This window comes from Lathamus discolor, chromosome 2, assembly GCF_037157495.1.
Source record: "Lathamus discolor isolate bLatDis1 chromosome 2, bLatDis1.hap1, whole genome shotgun sequence".
In the NCBI taxonomy this organism is placed as follows: Eukaryota; Metazoa; Chordata; class Aves; order Psittaciformes; family Psittacidae; genus Lathamus; species Lathamus discolor.
This window is the reverse complement of record NC_088885.1, coordinates 138217223-138239275: the sequence shown is the minus strand read 5'-3', so window position 1 is coordinate 138239275 and position 22053 is coordinate 138217223. Positions and strand designations below refer to the sequence as shown.

Here is a 22053-nt window from a genome sequence, read left to right as displayed (position 1 = left end):
CACCATCATTAAGCTTGAGACAATCAAAACACTCCCTAGCACACGGGGCTACCCCACTGCTTCTCCTTTCTTGCTTATTCCTTCTGAGGGGATTATAGCCATCCACTGAGTTCATAGCCATCCACTGCAACAGTCTAGTTGTGCAAGTCATTCCACGATGTTTCCATGACAGCAACTATGCTGCACAATGGCTTCCAGCTTCTCCTGTCTGTTGCCCATGCTGTGTGCATTGGTGTAGATGCACTTCAGATGAGCTATTGATCCCACCACCTTTTTGGGGGGAGAAGCCCTAATTCCTATGCGAACATTCAATTCTCAGGTGCTTCTGTTGTTTCTAACACACCACTAACTCTTGCATCTTTGCTACTGCATGGATTCCTCTGCCACAGAGATGGCAGATCAAAGGAACATGCTAGCATACCACCCCTCAAACATTGGTGCGCTGCCCTCATGGCCATCTCTAGTGAGTCTGGATTTATCTCTTTCCCCCTTCAAATCCAGTTTAAAGATCTTTCAATAAGCCCTGCTAATTCCTATGCAAAGAGTAATTTCCAAGAGACATCTCCAATCCTTTTAGTAGTGCTACCTTGGACAAACATAAATGAAGATTTCAACCATCATACTTCTGCCTCTGAGGTGGATTATGCTTGTGTCTCAGTTTTCCCATTAACAGGAAGGAAGGCACTATCTCTGAGTTCATGACTTAATTTGCTGCCATTGGGTAGAAAACACCTGTTCCTTCCATCACGATTCTGGTATAGTGATTTTTCAGAGGAAGAAACAAGTTTGTATGGTGCATGTTAGAGATACCCAGTTCCAGAAAACAGACTGAAATTAAGTACAAGGAACCTTAATTCTACTTGTAACAGGCATAAACCCCAAAAAAATACTTGACCAATCTCTGAATAGTCCTTAAGTACGCATCCCTGCAGTTTCACCAGCCGTCTCAACTGCTGCAAGCTTATTATGAGTATACATGGATAGATACAACATGGATATTGTTGTCTGCCTCCAAAGCACAACACAAAAGCAAAGTTCATGTTGCTCTTACATATACTCCAACAAGCAAAGTGGATGTTCCTGCTCTCACTCACCTTATGTCATGGCAGCTCCTATAATTCCTGCAGCAGAAGAGCGGTTACTTCTGTACTGCTGACTTGGAAAGTCTAAGGATACTTGAGACACAACATCTGGCACTTCATATCAAAAATCTGTGATTCAAGTGTAATGGGATGCACAGTCTTTGGCATTGTGCAACCATCTGAAGAAAAATTAAACTTGAATAGTTAATTTCCTACATGTCTATCTTTTCAAAGGAAACATGGTATCAAGCTGTGAAGACATGGAACCTGGCAATGCAGGCATCTGCAAAAGATTGTGCTGGCTGCAACATCCCAACAGTGCAAAGAGACAGACATCCTTTCAATACATGGCTTTTACTGGGTATTATATTCTTACGTTCTTAGCCAGGATGCAGGCAGCATTTTTTAAATTGCTACCCTTACATGTCCTTTATTTTGATAGTTTACAAATGTGTAAGATTACTATTTCCTCATTACAAGCACAATAGAAGTTACAAAAAAATCTATGTATTTGTAACAAAGCAAATAAGGTTTTAAAATAAAGTTGGAATAATCTGTGCATTAAAAGTGTGCAAAAAGCAGATAAATATTCTGATTCTTAGGTCCTAAATGTTGAAACGGCTCTTTAAAATAGAAAGTCTTGAATTGAGGATGCAATGATTAAAATAACACTAACTTAGCGGTAAATGATCACATCTCCCTTCAGACTAAAAATGTAGACAACAGCTAATAGCTGACATCTCACTTCAACATTTTACAGCTGCTCTAAAGCAAAGACTTTAGACATTTGAATGCATGCATGCATTCTTATTTTCCCAGGATTTCAAAGTCCACATCCAGGCTGTTGCTCAGCCAGTATAAATGAGTAATTCAAGGAGGGCATGACTGCTTCTTGTATTAACTTGATAAAGATGTTCCACTCGAAGTGCATCAACAGTTGTGTTAAGTCATCCCTTTCACAGGCTTATACTCATTCTGTGTTATGTTACCGGTGAAGAAATAAAGTGTATTATTATAAAAGTCTTTACACTAATATAATAGGTATTTAGATTATTATTATTATATTTTTATTATGCCTGGCTTAAAATGTCAAAATACAATCAAACAGACCTTTATGATTTCCTGGTTTTCAATTAAAAACAATTTTATCAATTGATTGCAATTTGCACTCAAGTTTCATTTCATTAGTTTTGGCATGCAACTTAAAGGAATAATACGTGCTCTTTAAAACACACACATATATTTTCAGATAATTCCATTATACTGAAGATTACTTTATATCCATCAAGTTTTGCAAAAGTTGATTTAAAAACAAAATTTTAATAGAATAGATTAATTTTAAGCTTATCCTTTAATAATGAACCTATTATCAAACTTGTACAAAACAACTATTATGCAAGAATTTTAATGTCTGAAATTATTAATCCAGGCCTTGAGCTAAAACAACTTTAAAATACTACAAATGCATATTAAATATCTTCTTTTTCTTGTATAAATTTGAAGATCACAACAGCAAAAGAAGATTTGATCAATACTAAGTTCCCTTTACTCTTAACACAGCAGGGTCATTTTAAGAGACATCAAAATTAGAGGGAGAAGAAAATTTATATCCTCCTTTCCTTAACATATTTAAATTTCATAGATAAGCAAATATGAAGATAGTTACACTAAATCTAAAACATACACTGCAGAATTTATGCAAAGCCCAGAGAGGAAAAAATGTCCAGTTTATTTAGAAGATGACTGATTACATCTGACTGATTATCTTCTATGCCATGGACAAATCCATCATGTGCTCTATAACCCTGTTCAGTGACTAATGTTGAGCCAAACGCTGTATTTAATGCTTCATTAGATTCAATCACATCTTATTTTATTTTTCCAAGTAGAAATGCATCTATTCACAAAATTTCCATTATTGTCTGCATTTTGGGGGGAGTGGTGGTGGTGTCTGAATCCCTCTGATAACCAATTATAATATTACATTTTATCTTGTATCTAGGCAAAGTTTCTGAATGGCTTAAATAGTTTTATTCCAGAAATAAGGCAAGCATATGCACTTCTGGGGGTGGGAGGAGATGGGAAGAAGCAGTCAGACCCTGAATTATTCAGATTATTAGTTGATATTCATGGAATAAAAAAAAAAAAAAAAAAATCACAGAATGGTTTGGGCTGGAAAGGACCTGAAGATCATTTAGTTCTAGCCCCTCTGCCATGGGCAGGGACACCTCGCACCAGACAATATCGTCCAAGGCTCTCTCCACCCTGGCCTTGACCACCGCCAGGGATGGAGCACTCACAGCTTCCTTGGGCAACCCATTCCAGTGCCTCACCACCCTCACAGTAAAGAACTTCTTCCTTGTATCTAACCTGAACTTCCCCTGTTTAAGTTTTAATCCATTACCACTTGTCCTATTGCTACAATACTGAACACTAATTTTCAGATTACACCTTATTTTCATTTACGGTTTGTATCATATTATTAGAACATGGGGTTTTGGTACTGGGTTGGGGTTTTTCTTCCCTCTGGCATGACAGTTATCAACACTGATATTCACAAAGATACAGGTCAAACTTGGATCAGTCTGACTCCTTTCATGTCCACCTTCTACAGGCAGTGGGCTGTTTTTCCAAGATTTCTGGACATGAGGCAGCATAGTCAAAGCTACTTCTCCAGCTTGGCACCGATCCCAGGCAAATGGTCCAATAAGCTGGACAGATAACGCACGGGGGCTAAAAGTGAAAGAGTTGGCAGATGCAGGCAGACTCTTACTGTGCCAACGGTAAGGGCTGACATGATTGTTCGGGACTTCCCATCCCTTCAGTTCGCATTGTCAGGCCACCCACTCCTGCATGCATAGCCATGCAATGTTCTCATTAATTTCAGATAATACAACCCCAAAATGATTCACTATTTTGCTTGCAGACACAAACAATCAATTTTCTAAATCTCTAGGGGAAAAAAACTTTTTTTTCTGTTTTCAGACCCATCTACTTCATCTTGAAAATACATCAGGAATTAGGAAAACACTTGGGAAAACCAGACTTTGCATTAATTTGCTAGGCTGTGCTTGGAGCACAGTATTAACAATGAGCAGCAGAGTAGTGTTTGAAAGAGTACTTAGGTCCGCAATTTGCTTTACTCCAGCACATGTTTCTCCAGCTAGAAGATTAGGGCAACACCTAAAATCTTCTCTTTCAGATACAGCTTCAGAAAAACAAATTTATTTTTTTCTTTTCTAAACGTCTTTCCTCTACTGAAGTGTGTAAATCAGATTAAAATTAAGAATCCAAAATATTTAGCTATTTAATTATATATCCACTCAGTCTAATCCTATCACTGCATTTCTCAAATAGATTTAGTACTCCACGTGATACCGAGAATGTCAAGATACCTCAAATATACAGTATTTGTGCTTGAAGTTGATGTACTTCAAAATATGTTATATAGACATACTCAACATTTAATGCTCAAGTTACAGAAGTAGGCTAATTTTAGCTATTAAATAGAAAAGCTACACAGTGTCCTGCGTATCATATTGATTTTAAGTACTTCTGCCACCTTACACCAAAGTACATACACAAGTAACTTGCACATATTAGTTCTATTTCAGTGCACAGGGAAAAGAAAAACGAAATCAGCTCATACATCACAGAAGTGATTAAATGGTCTAAAGGTTAAAAGTGGCTAATGGTTCCTGCCGTACCAATTTCTACACGGTTTGCAGATTTTTGATAAAAACAGGGATTGATTTTTCAGAAGCTTCACAGCACATGAAGAAAATTAAACTAATTTAAACGTTTCCGAAGTTTTACTCGTTAATCTGTACAAAATTGCTTTTGGTTTGGCCAACTACAGGAATGTGTCTTAGCTCGGGGCTCATCGCCATGGTTGTCTAATGGAATTTTTTTAAAAATCAACATACCACCAAGATTCTAGACTGCTTTGTCTAATCTTCGCTGTGAACTGTTGCTTTCTACACAATACTAACTAGTCAGTCACTTGGTAATGGCACAACTTTATTTTCTGACCACCAATAGCTATTTTTAACGTCATCGAAAGGAATTTCTGTGGGAACTTCGGGACAGTAATATTTGGGTGGAAGTAGACAATGTGGTTGAATATTCACTCTCTGTATTCAAGACTGCTTCCTAAACAATATAAATGAGACTGTTAGTACATTTGTATGTATTGTGTGTTTCTCGCTCCCCTGTGGAAGTGTTTTAAGGCCAGGTTGGATGGCACTTTGAGCAACCTGACCTAGAGGAAAGTGTCCCTGCCCATGGTAGGGGGCTGGAACTAGACGATCTTTAAGGTGCCTTCTAATCCAAACCATTCTATGATTCTATGATTATATCCAGAACATTGAAATCTTGGGCATGACCTGTAGTTTCTTTTTAACCTACTATAGAGCAGAGCTACTAAAATTACTGAGAAAGCAACCTGTAGATATAGAAACAAATAAAAATTTAGATAATTTCTGCTTTAAAAATAATTGAGATAACTCATTTAATGCTGTTTTTCATCAAATGTGTTACATTTCTGTTCAGATAGTATTTAATCACTCCTTAATAAAATTTGAAAAACAAAAACTGACCTGGTCAAACTGCGTTTAGATTTTACCAGCAAAAGTCTACTCATTTTCAGTGATATCTATTTAGCATTTCATTACCAAAAAAATAGCCATGCTATATGAATCATTTAGATCATCAAAGCAATAACGCGAGCAATATTATTCAATAATAAAAGCTGGAAACAGTTTAAACACCATTTGAAAGTAAACAGTTACAGTCCCTTATGCCCACGTCTGGGAAGCGTCCAAATGAAAGTTAAAGAACTGATGGCATTTTTTTCTAAATGAGTAGGAGCTATCCCAAGATGTTGGCTAACATGTATTTTCCCAATTAAAAGCAGATTTCAATGTCCAAAGCTATGTGTCAGCAATTGCTAAGAGCCTATGCCTGTGACATTTCCAAAACTCTCTACACCATCAATAAGTATCTAGTCACCTTGCTGAACAATGCTAGTCCAGATGCACAACTGGAAAAGGTGAATTTATGCACAGCGACATTACCTTATACTGTTATGGAAATAGCAGTTATCATCTGAGCCCACCTTTCCTTTTTCTTTTTATGTTTCATGTCAGAAGTGTTAAATATGATTTTGGTGGCCATATGAAACACTCTTATGCTGCCAGACTGTAAAGTGAACAAAAATACTATGGAACACACATGCATACATACAAAATAAAGGCAGCAGAAATAATCCCGTATCTGTCATTCCCTAACTTGCACACATTGAACGAGTTAAAAAAGGCTTTTTTTTTTCTTTTTAGTTTCTTCCACAGAATTTTCTAGGTTATGTGCTGTTTAAAGAGAAGGTGCAATTTCCTTTATGCTCTTTAAAGCCTGTAGACCTGATGTTACCCACCACTCAAGACCTCAAATCCTCAGTTGCCAATAGTGAAGCACAAACTCTTATCCCAAGGACCTCAGAATCAACTACATTACCTATAGGCAGAATGCTGTTATCCTGAGTTTGAAGAAATTAGAAAGTCAGGCAATGAGTTTATAATGAAAAAGGTATAAACCCAGAGTTCCAAGTCCCTTATTCAAATGATTTCCTAATGCTATGTCTCAGGCTCCTGTTATTTGGAGTCCTCATCTTCACTGTTCGAGTTTTGTTCTTATTTTGCCACATTACTGTTAAGAAAAGGAAACTGGAAAAATGGAAAAGCACATCTTCAGCTAAAGATATTACTCACCTTCCATACTGCAGTTGAACAGTACACCTCAAAATCAGGCTTGAAGGAAAAACAGAAATATTTTCAGGGAACTTAACTATACAGGCTGACTTCCTAACAACTGATAGGACAGAGAGCAGCCTATTTCTTTTTTCAATATAAATTTTCCAACTACCATTTTACAAAACTCAGAATCCTATTCAGTCACAATTTCAGAATTTTAGGGTACACATATTGCATATTGCACATTACAAGAAATTGAATGCAACATCAGCAGAGAGATTAAAACAACGCTTCCCCCAAGAAGATTTGCAATTACATGATGGAAAGTTGAACAACCCGCCTTATTTCTGCACTGTGCAATTACCTTTCTATAACCAGAACTTAACACCAGTTGTCAGAGCTATGCAACCCAACAGTAATGTTAATTATGGAAACAATGTAAATATTAGTGTAGTATAGTATGTCCCTCCCCAGTGCTACTCCCATGGACATGAAATTTATAAGGCAAGCCAGCAGGAGCAACAGACTGCACTTGAGGAGTGCAGTTCATTTCCGTCTTAAAAAAAAAGTACTAAGTACTGGATCTTTGCAAGGCAGTGGTGAGGCACTGGAATAGGCTGCCCAGGGAGGCTGTGAATGCTCCATCCCTGGCAGTGTTCAAGGCCAGGTTGGACGAAGCCTTGGGTGGGATGGTTTAGTGTGAGGTGTCCCTGCCCATGGCAGGGGGGTTGGAACTAGATGATCTTGAGGTCCTTTCCAACCCTAACTATTCTATGATTCTATGATTCTATATACAAAGGTCATTCAGGTCTTGAGAAATTCTTCATACTTATCTTGGCTGTAGTGCATGACATACTGAGCCGGGAGGGTATTAGGGAGGATGGAGCACACACAAGCTGGTGAATGTGGAAAACTAAATGCATTTAAAAAGAGGCTTTTCCTTTCTCAGATTGGTATTAACTTGCATTTACCAACTTGCTCTTTCCAACACCAATCTCCCTTCCTGAACTGCTCAGTAGCATCACTATCTGCTGCCCCCAATTCAATTTCTGATAAAATTAAAAGATGTTGGACATCTTCTTTACTACAACTAATTTGAAAACCATAATAGAGAGAAAGGGAGAGGAAAACTGCATTACCAGAAAAGTCTTCCACCCACAATTTCTATAATTCTGAAAGCTTCTAAATATAGCCTCAGAGTTCAGGTGGTTGAACTGCTATTTTTAATCCAATTTTGAAAACTAGAGGACATTACTAGTTGCCGAAGGAAGCTGTGAATGCTCCATCCCTGGTGGTGTTCAAGGCCAGGTTGGACAGAGCCTTGGGTGACATGGTTTAGTGTGAGGTGTCCCTGCCCATGGCAGGGGGGGTTGGAACTGGATGATCTTAAGGTCCTTTCCAACCCTAACTGTTCTATGATTCTACTAGAAAAATTCTTCTAAAAGCGTATACTTATCTCAATTTAAATTCACCCTACTCCAACATCAGACTACATGAATACTGTGCTTTCTGTAACTTATACTATTAGCATTCGTATCTTTCCAAGGCAAAACATGAGAATAAGCCAGATTTTTAAAGCAATTAAGAGAGGATAAATGTTGTGCACTGCAAGAGCACAGCTCTCAAAAGACCAGAGTCCTGGCAACTATCATAATCCTTTTGAAATTGTGCATATTAAGATTAAAGATCACTTTGTTCCTTTATTCCCATAACTAGTTGGTATGGTAAAAAGATCAGTCCCCTAGTTTTATATGTAACATCTTTAACATTTGCTCTCCTTTCTGTGCATGTGATTAAATGTAACATTTTGAAATCCCAAAGTTCTGAGAAAAACATAAATCCTTGTCCACAGCTGCTGTTTGACTCTGGAAACACATGCATTTTCTTTTCAAGCATCTACCATCAAAAATCCCAAAGGACTTGAAGTGGAGAACACCTGCATCTCTTCATTTAGTTCCAATAACAGAGTCTAAACTTCAAAATTACAAAAATAGATGCTATGTTCAGCTGCAGCTACATTCTGCCCCTAATTCCCGTGAACAAAAATGCTAAGAGCATGAAATCATTCAGGCAAGCTCTGTCATCGAGAGGATAAGATTTTTTGCACCAGAAGCCCAGTGGGAACTTGATAGAAAACTGGCAACAATTACAGATAAAGTACATTGTGAAATCCTCAGGGAGAGAAAAGGAAATGTAATAAGATAGATGGGTATAATTTTTACACATTTATGCCCAAACCACAAATGTGACTTGTCTTTAATTACTCTAATATATTAAGCATTTTTAGTCATTCATTGTGTCAAATCTTTCCAAAATACTCCATATTGGCTTATGAATTCTCTTTTATAAGTGTTATTTTTTTATTTACTAGCACAAACATTCACTTAAATTGGAATTACTGTTCCAGTTTTAAAATCCAGATTTTGCAGTATCCCCAGTCTAGGCAGTCAAAATTCAGTAAAAAAAAAAAAATGCCAATGACAGGCTTTTTTATCTGCAAGAAAGGGGGAGTGGGGGCATATACAAGTGTGCATGCATAAAAACAAACATATGTAAAATCACTCAGCTCCTTTCAAGTAAATTCTAACAGATTAAAATCTGAGGGGTTTATTATACAAAAAAAAGCCATGTTCCTGCTGGTACATTTATGGTACTTTCTTCATGTTTGAAAATATGATTTCTGCAGTCTTAAAAATATTTTCACTTCACAAATGATTTTTTCCTTTTGGGGACAGGAAGAAAATGGAGTGATTTTATCTAAATTTACAAATATTGATAGCGGAAAAAAAATCCCCAAATCTTTGTACATTTAAGAAACATATCATTTAAATGAGAAATACCAACTTTTACAAGGTTGCATATTTGCTCTTCAGCCTTCATGCAGCTTTCATAAACTAGAGAAGCCTTCTCACTCTTACTTTGCTCCACTGGGTGTATCAATTTACCACACATAAGCATGATATTAATACAGGTACTTCTGGTTACTCCCTTATCCCACTGCTGCATTACTGAATTCAAGATCAGCTCAAAGAAAACTTTATTAGCTGTATTTTTTATTTTAGTTCCTCTTGATTTAGACGTAACAAAGCTCTCCATACAGCGGCTGTGCACGCACTCCTAATTATTCAATATGGCAAAGCCAACAGAGCTTAATCAGCTCACCTCATCTATTCAACAGCTGTTCATAATTAAATACTAACACCAGCATTCATTTTGCAATCTCCCCGGTTCTCTCAAAGGCCAGGTGAAACAAACACAGTCTGCAGCTTGCTCCAAGGGTTAATAAAGCCAGCGTTATTTCAGAGAAGCAGTAAGACGACCTTCCAAAGCCCTGCGGTAATGGAATAATCTCCTCTCTTGTACTTATTTTATATGCTGTAGTTGAGATAAAGACTGGGAAGCATATCCACTGATTTTTACAGCTATGCACAGTGATATCTGGGACAGTTTTGCATACAAAAAAAAAGAAGTATCCAACACTAAGCACCAGTATTTAAGGACTGAACAAAATCATATTTATATTCCTCATGGCTAAATACTTCCTCTAACATAGGTAGTTCAGTTTTTCACTGTGCTAATGACATTTTGCGCACCAAAGAGTAAAACACTCTTGCTAAGTAATCATGAGTACATGCACTTCAAGTATATAATACTTACTCTGCCTGTATATGCTGTACATAACACACTTTAATGCTGCCCTTTTTCAAACTACATTTTATAGTTTCTTACTTAACTTGTCATACTCAATGCAGCACAGCACTACTAGAATAGTGATCTTTTTCTCTTCTTCTCAGTAGCAAGAAGGGAAATAGAAGAAATAAAATACTACTATAAAGTGTTTATCACTCTAATCATAAATATACCCACAATCTTTGCAGGCAAGCAGTAAAAGGAAGTTGCACAACCATCCTGATCACCCTGGATTGTACAATTCAAGTGCCACAAGACAGTAGACAGTTGCTGACTCGACAGGGAGAGGATAGGAAAGGTGGAAAGGTCCCCTACCTATTCTCCAGGTAAATTCAAGAAACTCATGCCATTTGCACAACCTTCTCCTTGGCATTCTATATCCAAACAATAGCTTTGATTTTAGACCAAGTTGTTTTCCCTTCTACTTCACAGATGCACAATGAAATGGTTACTCTTTCTGCACTAATTTTTATACAAGCAAAAAAAATATTAAAAATCACTTACACAGCCATTGTATTGTATTCCAAGATTCTTCCAGAGTACCCAGAAATTCTCCTGAAATTGCTTCTCTTGGTTTTACACACAGCAAAATATTGTATCATTCAGTTCTTAACGGAGGAGGCTAACCTTCAGTTCTTTAGCTTTGTACAGTTCCAATGCACCTCCTGCCCTGCTGCAGGGATGTGACCATCAGCTCCTGCACTGAGCTTGCAGTTTTCTGGATCTCGTATATGGGGAGAAGTAAACTGAGTTTATCCCAGTGCTGTTTGACAACATACCAAATCCCATCCAGCCGGAACTGCTGTCCCCCTTGGCTCTTTTGAGAAATAGTGTGTGTATTTGGAAAGTACCAGCTATACAGGTACTTGTATATGTACTTTGTAGAGTCAGCAGATTTGTCCAACCCTGGCCTTCCTTCCAGCAATCTGGTAACACTGAACAATTCTAGATGATTTCTCTCATCTCTCCCAGATAGTTTTATTATCTCTATAAGCAGGTTGCACTAATCTCTCTACTCTTCTCTGCAGTCCAAATTCCTATTCCTGAACATCATATCTAACATCATAAAGATAAATTGTTCAAATAGCACAACTTCAGTACTGCACAATCATCTCCAGTAGTACAGCTTTAAACAGCCCTTTTATTCCCCTGAGCCATAAGTTGATTTTGCTGTGAAATTATCCAGTATAGCTTTCTTAATTCCCAGAAATGACTGCAACTGACAGCAAAAGCATTTTTATGCTCTCAAATCACTTCATGTTTTCTCTCCATGTAATTTTCACAGTCAAAATGAAAGGGATAGCCATATCTCCTGTATTAAACTGCCTTCATTACTTCAGCAAGTATTTGACAGCAAAGGCTTTAATTAACTCCCTCATCTTTTGTATTGAAGCCGAGATAATTTAAACATTAATGCTTCCTAGTTTTAATTTGTATTTTAAAAAGCCCACCAAATCATTTGCAGTATGCTATTCTTCATGTTTACTGGGACAAAAGCTTTAGTATAGTAGTCAGATTTTCCCTTTCACTTGTCATCAGTCACAGGTGCCACCTTACAGATGCAGAGAAGCAGAGCTAAAGTCTGAACATGCAGGTTAGCAACTACCACTGAGTGCACAGAATCAGTACAACTTTCCTGAGGCACTTTGGTGGGGGGCAGAGAGTGAGTGACGTTTCCAGTACATTTTCAATTCTAAAACCTTAGCATTTTAAAATGTAGCTCCATTCATCTACAAAAGACACTTGTCCATTACAAACCAATTTCTGCCTCTCAAAGTCCCTGCATATGAGTCTGGCCGGCACGTCATTTGTCAGTGCCTTAATTCTCTTAGACATCTCCTTTCACAAACTATCAAGTACTCTCTACTATCTAATTGGACTATCCATAACACAGATGAGCTAAAATGTATGTCATCACTGTGACCTGAAACAAAAAGCAGTAATTCTGTAGTACAGGTATGCACAGCTCCTTTAAAAATGTAATTATTATTTTAAGATAAAAATCAGAAAATTAAACTGAAAAGATCCTAAAAAAGGCAGAAAATACAACAATCAATAACAATAATAAATATTATTATTATGAGTATTTAAAAGCTACTTAAGACAACAGGTGCAACAAAGATTTTCTTTAACAAAAAAAATCACATCTGAGTAACTCAGAGACTGTTGAATCATGAACTGCTTTTGGACAATGTTTTGAGGGCAGGAACTTAAGATAATTGTTATAATAACAGTGCTGTAAACATTTCCATCATGATGCTCTCCAAGAAACATACAAGTAAAGTTACTGAAAAAATAACCTAACAACTGCTGGAGTGCATAGCGCTTACAAATATTTACTTTGCATAGGAATCAAGTGTTACTTACATAGGCACGGAAAAATTACAAAGATGGTAATAAATTCACTGTTATTTTTCAGACTAATGGCATTCAACCACCCTTACACATGAAAAAGAATTAGAGGGAAAAAGCACTTTTGAAGTTTACTTTCGTGTTTCATAATATTGCAATCAGCTAATTCTTTGCTTTCCTTAAAGTAGATCATTCTGGGGTTTGTTTTTCTTCCCCTATTTGATTCTACTCTTATCAAAGCACCAGGGTAAACTTTTAAGAACATGAAAGCATTGGTTTTTAAAATGCACCATACCAACAGCAAAATCTAGATCCATGTGTATTTCGCAAACTGTATTATAGTTATTTTCAACTAGACATATTTCAAAATTCTCAATGTTGCTTAAAACAGACCAATGTTTTGTTTAAAGCCCACAGAAACCATAAGAATATCAGGTAAAAGTATTTATGCCCACAAAGTCAACAACACCCTTAAATTTATCCAATCCACTCTCTGAAAATATGAACTTGTTTCTCATTCAAATCCACCACAACACCAAGTTTGACGTCAAATGTGTGCTCTGTAGCATTTTTAAAATAACTTTTTTATTATTAACAAATTTTATGTCAAATCCTTAATTTATTTAAAAATTATGCTGCAAATTTATATGAACCATTTTGAATTCAGTATGTAAATTTCTGTGTAAGAAGCTCCATCTAATAGACACAGAGAAGAAAGAATAAAACTTGTCTTCTCAGCATGGATCCTGCCCCAAAAAAGTTTCCAAGAGATTTTGTGTATATAATTTAAAAGGCAACCAAAGTCAACAAAACATTCCTTACTGAAGAAGACACATCAAAATACGGCTTTTATGTTTTCTATCTCAAAGTGAGCTACAGTTATAATGTGTCCAGTGTGTGTAAAAGACACTTTGGCATTTGGCACATTTTATATCAAGCCCCTCTTTTGAAAATTACATTGGATAGGAAAAATGTAATGTGATACCAGCTTAACAAGAGTTTTGCACTTACCAGAATTATGGCAGTAGTCCATATACTGTGGAATTTGGATTGTAAAGGCTACCAAATCTGGAGCTAAGAGAGATTCTGGCTTTCTACTCTCATTGAGCCATTTACTGCTGTGCAAGTCTCTGGTGTCAGAAGGGCCTTGAATTAAAGGAATCAGCTTATCTTTTCCACCATCACCTAAGATAAAGGTTAGACTCCTTCAGCTATTAATGTAACAAGACAAATTTTCAATACAGAAACATTCACTAGTCCAAAGAGAATAGCTATTAACATTGTAAGTGCAGAATTAAAACAGGAAACAGAAAGAGCAATCTCATATAAACTATTAAACAACTTCCTGAATGTTATCCTGTAAATGTCTTCACATCCAGGAGGATTTCAAACAATCAATTCTCCTTAAAATAGTAATTTCCATTCCAACTTTATAAAATAGTATCTTTAAAAATCACCATGGACACAATTTAGACTTCAATACACTATATTTTTAATGTTCTTGACATTAGCTGTATTTATATATATAAAGAGATCATACACATTGACCAGACAAGTTCCTGCACACTCTTCAAGAAAAATTCTGTTGAAGAAATTTCAAAACTATTTATCACAGAGCCCTCAAAAACTTCACAATCAAAATACATGCTTGTAGCACTAATGGAAAACGAGACCTTAGGCAATAAACAGAATAGATCAAAATTACGCTACATATAAAGCAAAATGCAACTATTCTGTGCAATACAAAAATGCAGTTAATCCAGTGTCTTTAATTCTTTTAGATTAACATTACTCTCAGCAGGGAAAAAAAAAAACAAAAAACAAAAACAAAAACGAAAACACAAACAACACCAAAACACCTTTGATCTTTTATTTAGTGTAAAAATTGATGGTACTGGGGCCAGACTAGATCATCCTGGCTCAATTAACAATTAAAAAACCTCAAACCAGAATACAAAAACCCCTCTCTGATTCATAGGAACAATGAGTAAATTCGTGTTTCAGTAACTCTCCTTGTAAAAAGCAAGGCCAATTCTCCTATACAGGCAATAAAGTTTTACATGGTCCAGCTGCACATACCTGGGGCTTTGGCACAAATTTTTATTGATCCCACGGTCCCAGAGGCGCATTTGACCAATGATGTGCCGCAGTACTTCAATTCAACATTCTGGATTGAGCCCTCAAGAGTTGGCAGGGGATTCTTAGATTTCACACCTAATAAAAGAAAACTGCAAATGTACTAGCCTGTTGAATTTAAATATTTTTATATTCCTTCACCAAGGCATTTAAACTTAATCATACTTTAATTATCTACCTTTAGATGTTCTTATAGCATTTTTGTTGTGATTCACAGTTTTTAAATGGAAGCGAATGCTGCATATGGGCATTTTAATACAAACAGTTATGCATAAAATATACAGAGGTACTGTGAGGAAAACACAAGGCCACTTAGAAATTGGAATAAAAATATGTATATATGCACATACATACACTTTTGTTTTCACTTTGTAAGTGCCACCTCTGCTATTCTCTTTCATGTTTTTATTGTGACCCCTTCATTTCAGGATCTTAAAATGACTTAAGTGTTTTCAGCTTACATTTAGACAACATTTTACTCAGTAGCAACATAAAGCATTAAACCTGTGCAACTGAACGGCACAGAAGGCCAATGGCACACTAGCCATTTTTCAGCGGAAACTGGAGTTCAAACCTTGCCTTAGGTCACAAGTGGAAACAAGTTTTGGTGGTCTTTCCACAGCAGCCCCCATTTGTGCACACTACAAAACTACTGCACAGGTTGGAAGAAATCAGTGCTATTGGCAGTCACTTCTGAAGAGCTGCCTAGAACCATGGAAGCAGCAGCAGGGGATCTTACAAGTCAGTACTGAGATATGCTGGCAGAGCTCAAGGGCAGCCCCCAAAACAGCCCCAGAGCATGGGTGGAGGAAGCCAGCCCTCCTATTCTGTACAGCACTGCCCATCAGAAAAAAACACACACATGTACTTGCAAATTACAAATAGTGTCAACACCTGTAAGAAGTACGAAAGGAAAAACTAACAGAAGTTACCATTTTTTTATATGTTCTTTTCCCCTCATGCAGAAGTGACTTGGAATTTGTCTGTTAGAATTGGCAAGCAGCTCGTTAATTATGCAAACGTTAGTATAATTATGGAACCATTTCCTTGCATACGTAACATAGAATGTGTTCCAAAATCCGTAATTATGCAAGGAAAGTATTATGGAATATCAGGTAAAAAAAAAATTAAAAGCATTTTGATATGTATTTCAGGATAGTAACACACATTAAAAGGAACTTAATATATTGTCTACAGAGTGAACTCACTAGGTTTCTGCACAATCTCTCAAAGACTTAATGCAAAGAACAACCTTTAATATATATTAACTGGTAAGGAAAAAATCCTAAAATGTGATAGGATTAAGCCTGGTAATTGTGCTTAGTTCACCGTGCCTCTTCCGGTTCCTAAACACTGAAATGTATTTGGTAGTCCATATAAAATCATTTGGTAAGCAGACTTCTTGATGTACTTCTTACACGTATTTATTTAAGTTTTGCTCTGGTAAGACATTTAAATAATTTCTGAATTAAAAGTACCTTCCAAGGTAGGGAGAAAGAAGCATAATACAAAGCAACACATAAGCATACATTCTTATCAAAATTTAATCTGTGTTCAAGCTATACCCAGCCTTTTCCTTATGTGTGATGCAGAAAGGTTTCAGGCTCAACGAATGCTCTCTGCAACCCATTTGTATGCTTGTCACTACAACATCCCGTCAGTTCTTAGTCTGAAAGATCAGCTACCAGTTTTAGTCTCCTGAATACACTCTCAGTCCCAGTCCTGCCTGGGGTAAGCCTCTTTTAAAGCTGAAAATCCCCTTTGATCTGAGACACAGTATCAGACACAACACATGAATTTGTTAAAAGCAGATACAGTATTTGTAGGCATTTCCCAGTCTTGGCTCTGGCTCTTCAGACTTCCTATAAACTTGTGCAAATAAAGGCCATTGTGTTGAGGAAAAAAAAAAAATATATATATATATATATATATATATACACACATATATATAAAAGAGAAGTAAAAAAAAAAGTTTTTCCCTGTCCTCTGCCTATTCCAAAACAAAGACTATAAAATACTGCTAGTAGCAGCCAAGATTAAGGTCAAAGCAAAACAAATCCGAGTTCATAATTTGACCCCCATCTTTCAAGTCTTCTCAAAACTGGTAGCTTCTTGCTGTTTCCATCTTTCAGCAGCTCTTTTATCCCTCAAAATACAAGGTGTGACGTCCGATACATTTCTCTCACTTTCATCATGGAGTCTACTTTTACATGCATTGCCTCTTTGCATTTATGACTAAAACTTCCCATGCTAGTTACATGTGTAACTTGAACTTTGTTTTAGTATCATGTTTGAAAACAAGGAACCAAGTTTCATATGACCATGCTTCCTATTTGTTTCTGTTCACTCCTATTTCCTCACCAAATGACTTCTGGACTTGTTGAATTTCGGCAAGATATGCAAGGTTATCAAAGACATTTATTTCCTAAAATTTTCATAAAATTGTGGGTATGTTTGTCCTTTTACCTGACCAGTCAGCGTATTCATGACAGTCAGGAAGGCATCACTCAAACTAGCCAGTGCACTGTGTTTCACTCAGCCAGCAGTTAGGGCTCATGATGGGCAGCTAGGAAAGCTGAATGGCTTGTCCTTGCAGAAACCCACAAACCCTCAATACATAATCATACAATTAACAACCATATTTTAGTGCACATGAAGAAGTAACTGACAGCAGTAATAAGCTATTTCTTTTGGGATTAACACTTTCTCAGTTGTTTTCAATTTTTTGAAAATAGAATAGTATTACGAGAACATAGCATAACCATGCCCCTCCTGTTCAAGGTTTTGACACCAACTGGCAACATAATCCTACTCTTAGTTTTAACATCTGATAACCACAGCACCCCACAGTAATCAAGGAGAAGCTCCAAGAAAAAGCTAAGAAATACTCAGAAAACCAATTTATTAATGGCTATATAACCTACAACGAGGAATAAGGAATTTAGGAGGCCTAACAAGACTTTCATCACAAAGGCAAAAATCACCTAAACCCAAGGTGATTCTCCCTGCCAAGTTACAAGTCTCTTTTTGAAATCACACAAAATTTGGAAACTTCTGGTGAACCACTTAAAATGAACAGGTTTAATACACAGAAGCAGCACATTCTCTTCAGTCTCTGAAATGTTTTTGAAATTATGAACCACTCCTCATAAACTTGTCAAATTGGAAAGCTACTCTATAGATAAGAATCCTTGTTTCTTATGTATACCTCTGACTATCTATAGCTTCCATCCCTGTAACTTTAGCTCTTCCTAAATAATCTCCTTTATTATCTCTTTCATGATGAGAATATCACTGTAAAATCAAAGCCTCAACAGCTGTACAAATAGCTGAAGTGTTCCTTAAATACCTATTTCAGCAAACAAATGTTTAAGCAGCAAAGACTGGGGCTCCCTTCCCTCCTCTCTATGTTCATCTTTTTAGAGGCAGTGTCTTCTCAAGGGACTGATTGAGCAGGAAGATGTTAAAACTCTACTCCATGCCTCCAAATACCAACTCAAACTTAGTATGGAGAGAAACACTCCACTTAGTTAAAATATTGAACATGAATTCAAAGAGGAACCAGGGAAATCAAATCTATCATTGCAAACAGCAACATTATTCAAATTCAATGACCTGGAAATGAAGATTGAGGAAGGCTTCTTTCCAAAGTGCGAGACAACAAAACAAAATTTGTGCCACACTCACCCTTCTGGAATCATACTTTCAGAAGTCAGCACTGTCATTTACTTGACTTTGTGGCTCAGTGTAGTCAAAATTGGAGAACAGAGTGACCATGTTTGTTTTCCAGTACACCTCAAATTCTTCAGTTAATTTAATATTTTCATCAAGAACATGGCAATGAGACTTTATGGAGATAGATACATATACCTGTCTCCACCAAATACAGCCTATGGCTGCTTCAGATAAAAATCACAATTTTATAGCTGTGGGTTTTGTACTGGTAATGTCTTGCCCATTGGAGAACTATTTGCAGTAACAATCAGGTGATCTTTCCCAAGATGTAACCATATTTATACTTGGTGATCAAGCATTATCTGTGTTAGTTGAATCAGACTATCACACATAGAATACAACAAATCTTCAAAGTCCTAAAAAGCTAGGTTTTCCATACTGCAGAAACCTAAAGCGTGTGGAAAGATTTTCTAACCTAAAAATCTACTACACCTTGACAATTTACACCTTGTGCACACTAGCCCACTCTAACTCCAAGCCAATAGAGCCATTCCGATCTAGAAACACAGAGGTATCACACTGTTGAGGAAGGTTCTCCCACACTTCATAGCAGGCATTCACATCCTCCCCCCAGCTTTGATCATCATAGCTTTGTCTCTCTGCATGTATATAACCCACCCAACCATGTAGCCTGCTGAAGTACCTGCATTCAGCGACATTCTATGTGCAAGCAGGAGGGAATTAAATTCCTAAAGGCAGGTCACAGCAGTGACCTTTCTAGGTCAGTCCAGGACTTATACTAACAAGCCTATTAATGCTGAGCAATCATTTAAGACCTGTTAATGAAGTTAACTAATTAGTGATTTTTACCAATGGCCTACACATCTTTCACCAATCCATTCGTAATAAGGCAAATTTGCACTGATTAATGGAAAACCAAGAGACAAAATCTAAACGTTTAACAGAAAAGACAGGAAATCAGCAAAAGAGTTATATTACTGATTCTGAGGACAAGAGTCAGGACTGTGTGACACCAAATCCCTGAAATACAGTAAATAATTCTTCAGAAAGATCATAAAAGAAAGAACTGCAAAATATGAAACAGGAAATTAATAAGGCATGACTAAGACTTCTAGAAGCAGCTCCACATGAATTCGCTCCATACTTAAGCTATGGCCTGAGAAGGAAAATTTTCAATATTTAAAGCATTAAGTAGCAATAAACTAAGGTTTGGCAACACAATATAGTAAAAGACTGTCTCATACATGTCAAAATTATTTCAAACTCAGTAAAAAAGATGAATCCATGAATAAGCAAGGAGCTATTAACAAAATGAAATAACATCCAGGCCTGTGTCTTACTGGAATTAAGAAAAAGTATCCAATTATTTTCACAGAAACATCTATTTAAGTTTTATATATCTAACAGAAAAACTAGTGATCAAATTAAAGCATAAGAGAAACCTGGTTTCTTTCATGAGAGATACTCATTTGTATTCAGTCCCTGCTTAAGCAGTGCCCTCAGTGAGAAATTCTAAAAGTCTGTACTGAACTTCGTTACAGAGATAGCGCTTCTGAGGAACTTGAAGCTAAAACCAACCAAACTTCATTCCTTCCTCCTTGCAGTACGAACATAACAGAAGCCACAAAGATCAGATCTAACTGGCATCAGTCCTACTTTTCATGTTCAAAGTATCAAGGAACATGACCTTTTGGGTTCTTTGTTGCAGTAAAACAGCAGCAGCATAGGAACTTCAACATCTCTTTCAATTCCTGTGCTTCCTCACATACAACACCTAAAGAGAAAACACTTCGGGTTTTTTTTCTTCCTTTGATTTTGTGAGGTTTTGTTGTTTCAGGTTTTTTAAAATCAGAAAAACAGAACAAAAGAGAGCTAGATTCTAAAACATAGAAGCCAGGTTATAAATCTATAAATACTTTCTCAGTTTTCTGTAGTAAAACTAAATCTTTGTGATGAAGTTCCCCAACCATCTTACTGTCTTCACAATTCCATGTTTCATCTGTCACCATAGTCCGCAGACCACATTTTGCAGCCCCCACACAGACATACACAGGCTGTTTTCTTTCTTCTTCAAAACAGTAATTCAAGCAGCTTATTTCAAGGAGGTGCGGAGGGATGGGTCTATTTTATTTTTTTTTAATAACTGAACTTTATTTAGCATTACTGTTGCTATTCTGATTAGCATATTTATTTATTTTCTTGTATCTGTGTCAATCAAGTTCTCAGTCTACATTCCTTCATTCTAAGCAATTACTGTTTCAACCCCACCCACTTCTAAGACTCGAGGGCAATAACAACAGGACTGCAGCAGGCTTGTCTTGCCTCTAATGTATGGTGAGCTAGACCAATTTTCTACTATCTTGAGCTTCTTGTGCCACAGTTCCACACCTAAAAGAAACCTGTCCCAAAAAACAGCTCTTCTTTCCATTTTCTCTTCAAACACGATACTCAAAGAGAAAGTAAGTGAATGGAAGTGTGAAAACAGTTATTGACAGACTGAAATATGCAACAACGACAAAATATTTATCAATGTATCTACCATTCTCTTCATCAGAACATAAGCTGCAAAACCCAGATGCACACACATGCACAACACAAAAATGAATCTCTTCATTACTTCCAGTATTTCCGCAGGCAGATTTCAGAGTCAAGCACCTAGCCAGTTATACAACGGTCTCCACCTCGGAGATCAGTATTAAAATCTCTGTAACTAACCACTTTAATCCTTAAACTGCCTGTAAAGTAATTAAGGCTTCTCCATTTCCAAAACACTAAACCAGATATAGCACCATCATTTAGTAATGGAGATTTACATATTGCAAAAAAAAAAATTCCCAGCTTGCTAAAGAACAACAATATTTCACCTATAAGGAGTAGGCAAGTCCCTGATGACTCCCATTTTGAGACTCCATGCAATGGCCTTCATACAGGTCTCATCTAACAATCCACAAACTTCCTGATTTTCCTAAAATATTGCTTCAAATGGAGAGGGAGGAGGAGGAAAACAGGACACAGACACACCAAACAAACAAAAACCACAAAAAATACACGCAAAAAAAACCAGCCGCAACGAGACCAGAACTTTTCTGAAAATACATCAGAGCTGGGAAATAGTTCAAGACTCCCTTTACCCACCATACTAAAGCCAGCCAGCAAACACTGATGGACCTCCTATCACAACCTATCGAAAGGACAAGGACCATCCTTAACCATTTTCAGGGCAGGGTACAGACACACAATCCATGCATAGTCTGACTACTGCTCTTTTTGATCTGAGTAGCCAACACTCAGAGAAGGAATACCACCTTCCATCTTTAAACATACATAGTTTTGCAATTATCTCTAAAACC

General features: G+C 36.8%; 1 protein-coding gene across 1 annotated transcript in view; it reads right to left on the bottom strand.

The window, feature by feature from the left end:
* Positions 1-22053, bottom strand: part of VPS13B (vacuolar protein sorting 13 homolog B) — a 439495-nt gene that overhangs the window by 290803 nt on the left and 126639 nt on the right. Inside the window, exons 18-19 of the mRNA XM_065668694.1 lie at positions 14951-15085; positions 13883-14056 (exon numbers count right to left, since the gene is read on the bottom strand). Of these exons, the coding sequence (XP_065524766.1) occupies positions 13883-14056; positions 14951-15085 (309 nt within the window). The remainder of the gene's footprint in view (positions 1-13882; positions 14057-14950; positions 15086-22053) is intronic.